The sequence below is a fragment of the Rhagoletis pomonella genome, unplaced genomic scaffold (genome assembly GCF_013731165.1).
Source record: "Rhagoletis pomonella isolate Grant_MI unplaced genomic scaffold, Rhpom_1.0 Rhpom_scaffold_00096, whole genome shotgun sequence".
Classification (NCBI taxonomy): domain Eukaryota; kingdom Metazoa; phylum Arthropoda; class Insecta; order Diptera; family Tephritidae; genus Rhagoletis; species Rhagoletis pomonella.
Genome location: NW_023458650.1, coordinates 150,373 through 152,428, shown reverse-complemented (window position 1 = coordinate 152,428; position 2,056 = coordinate 150,373). Strand labels below are relative to the sequence as shown.

The 2,056-nt window shown below is 35.8% G+C and overlaps 1 protein-coding gene across 1 annotated transcript; it reads right to left on the bottom strand.

The window, feature by feature from the left end:
* Positions 1-734: 734 nt before the first annotated feature.
* LOC118749958 lies at positions 735-1,786 on the bottom strand. The gene is made up of 2 exons (XM_036484713.1): positions 1,045-1,786; positions 735-981 (listed from the first exon to the last, which is right to left on the bottom strand). The coding sequence occupies exons 1-2, from the start codon at positions 1,712-1,714 to the stop codon at positions 821-823; spliced, it is 831 nt and encodes a 276-aa protein (XP_036340606.1). The 5' UTR covers positions 1,715-1,786; the 3' UTR covers positions 735-820.
* Positions 1,787-2,056: the final 270 nt, after the last annotated feature.

Sequence of the window (2,056 nt, the reverse complement as noted above, 5' to 3'; positions counted from 1 at the left end):
GTTAGCCATTGCCTGCCGAGGGACGACCGCTGTTAAGAAAAAACCTTTTTTCTATATTTTTTTGCGATGTTGCTTTGACCAGGGCTTGAACCCAGGTGCTGCGAAGTGGAAGCGCGCACTGCTTACCACTACACTACAGCGGCCGACAATTTTAAGCGGCCAGTTATTTTAAATAAAATAAAAATAGAGGTTTCAGGAACTATAGAAAACCTATTTTCATGTTGTAGTTGATCCTACCTTCAACCTACATTAAGTTTTGTTTCGTGTATATTTCGTGTTATTGGTTTCGAGCATTTATGACGTTTGCAAGCAATTTGATTTTGAAGTCACACACACATTTCTTTTCCAATATAATTACGAAAGTAAGAAAAAATCAAATTTTTAATCTAGTTGGTAAACGTGCATGAGTATGTACATTAGACTGGGTCGGTCCCCATACAAAAAAAAAAAGTTGCTAATGTCCGCCCCTAAATTTAAAGATTATGTTGAGAGGGTTCTGGAAAAATTTTTTTTTTTTTTTTTAACCCTCCGAAATACAGCCGAAATGGTTTTTTCGTTGTAACTTGGTTATTTGACGGCCGATTTTTAAAATTGATATGTCATTATTTTTGTCTTGAGAAGCTTCACTTTTCGTTCTTATGTCTTTTTAAGCTTTGAAGTCGCGTTCGCATGATAAGGGCAGAAACAAAATTTTACCCCCCCTAAAGCATATTTTTTTCCTTACCAAACGAAAGTACTTAAAAATTCAAGAAAATGTTGCCTTCAAACTATATTACTAAAATAATCAACAAAAAAGTTATTTCACTTACAATATTTATTGCTACTTAAGCAAATTTTGGCGCGAATCAAGGCTTTTATATTGGTCTCGGCTTTCTAATTTTGCAAAAATGTGGCCCAGGCGCTTTTCATCAGTGACAGCACTTGCAGACTCACTAACAACACGCACAAACCGTTCGGTATTCTGGGAATGACAGAGGAACTCTAAAAAAAAATGATTTAAAAGTACTATAAGACCCGTGAAGTTTTTAGTTTGAAGATATTTACCTGGGATATTTATCACTTCATTTTCCGAAAATTGAAACATTGTAAGTTCACTATCTGGGTAGAACTGCACACAAGGGGGTTCCGTAATCTTAAACTGACTCCAATCGATCATGCTGACATACGACTTACTTTCAAAGTTTATTACGCCACGCTTTGGGACCTTGAACACGCGAAGCCCTGCTGGTGGATATTGACGTGCTGTTTTGATTTTTTCGTACCCATCATTACGTATCTCTGGATCAGCGTCGGTTATCATGGCTAATAATATATTTTCTGGGTGAAAATAATATGCATTATTTTCTATAGCTGAACGTATAATGGCTTGAACAGCATTTGATAGTTCGCGTATCCAGCAAATATACTTAAAAACGTGTCTACTTCCATGAATTGCTTGTGGCTGGCTCTTTACAAGAAACCAGAATGGTGCATAAACTTTCACAACAAACTCTACCATGTTTCGCAACTCCGCTGACGGGCTTTCTTTGGAAACATATACCCGAAGTAACCTGGAAGCTGTTGTAAGCCACCGAGCTGTACTGACGGGACCGGGGCTCTTACTAGCGAGATATTCATCGCATTCACCATTATTTACTGCCACAACCATATCAAATAAATAACGCTGATCATTGCGTAATTCCCAAGAGCCAATATTTTCAGGAATAACTCCCATAGCAATAGCCTCAAAACCACTTACAACCTGATAAGGAAAATATATGTTTTTGTTTATAACATTAACTATTATAGTGTGGACAACCTACCCAACTTTCAACGAAAAAACCTTTTCGGCTGTATTTCGAAGGGTTAAAAAAAAAATAAAATAAAAATTTCGAAATCCTCTCAACATAATCCTTAAATTTAGGTTACTCTGTTGCATAAAAAAAATCAATTTTTGTTGTACTGTGTTATTATACTTACATCTGAAACTCATGTTGACCTGTGATATTAAAAGTGCTATAACTCCTTTGTTTATTACTAAAATAATAAACAAAGGAGTTATAGCACTTTTAATATC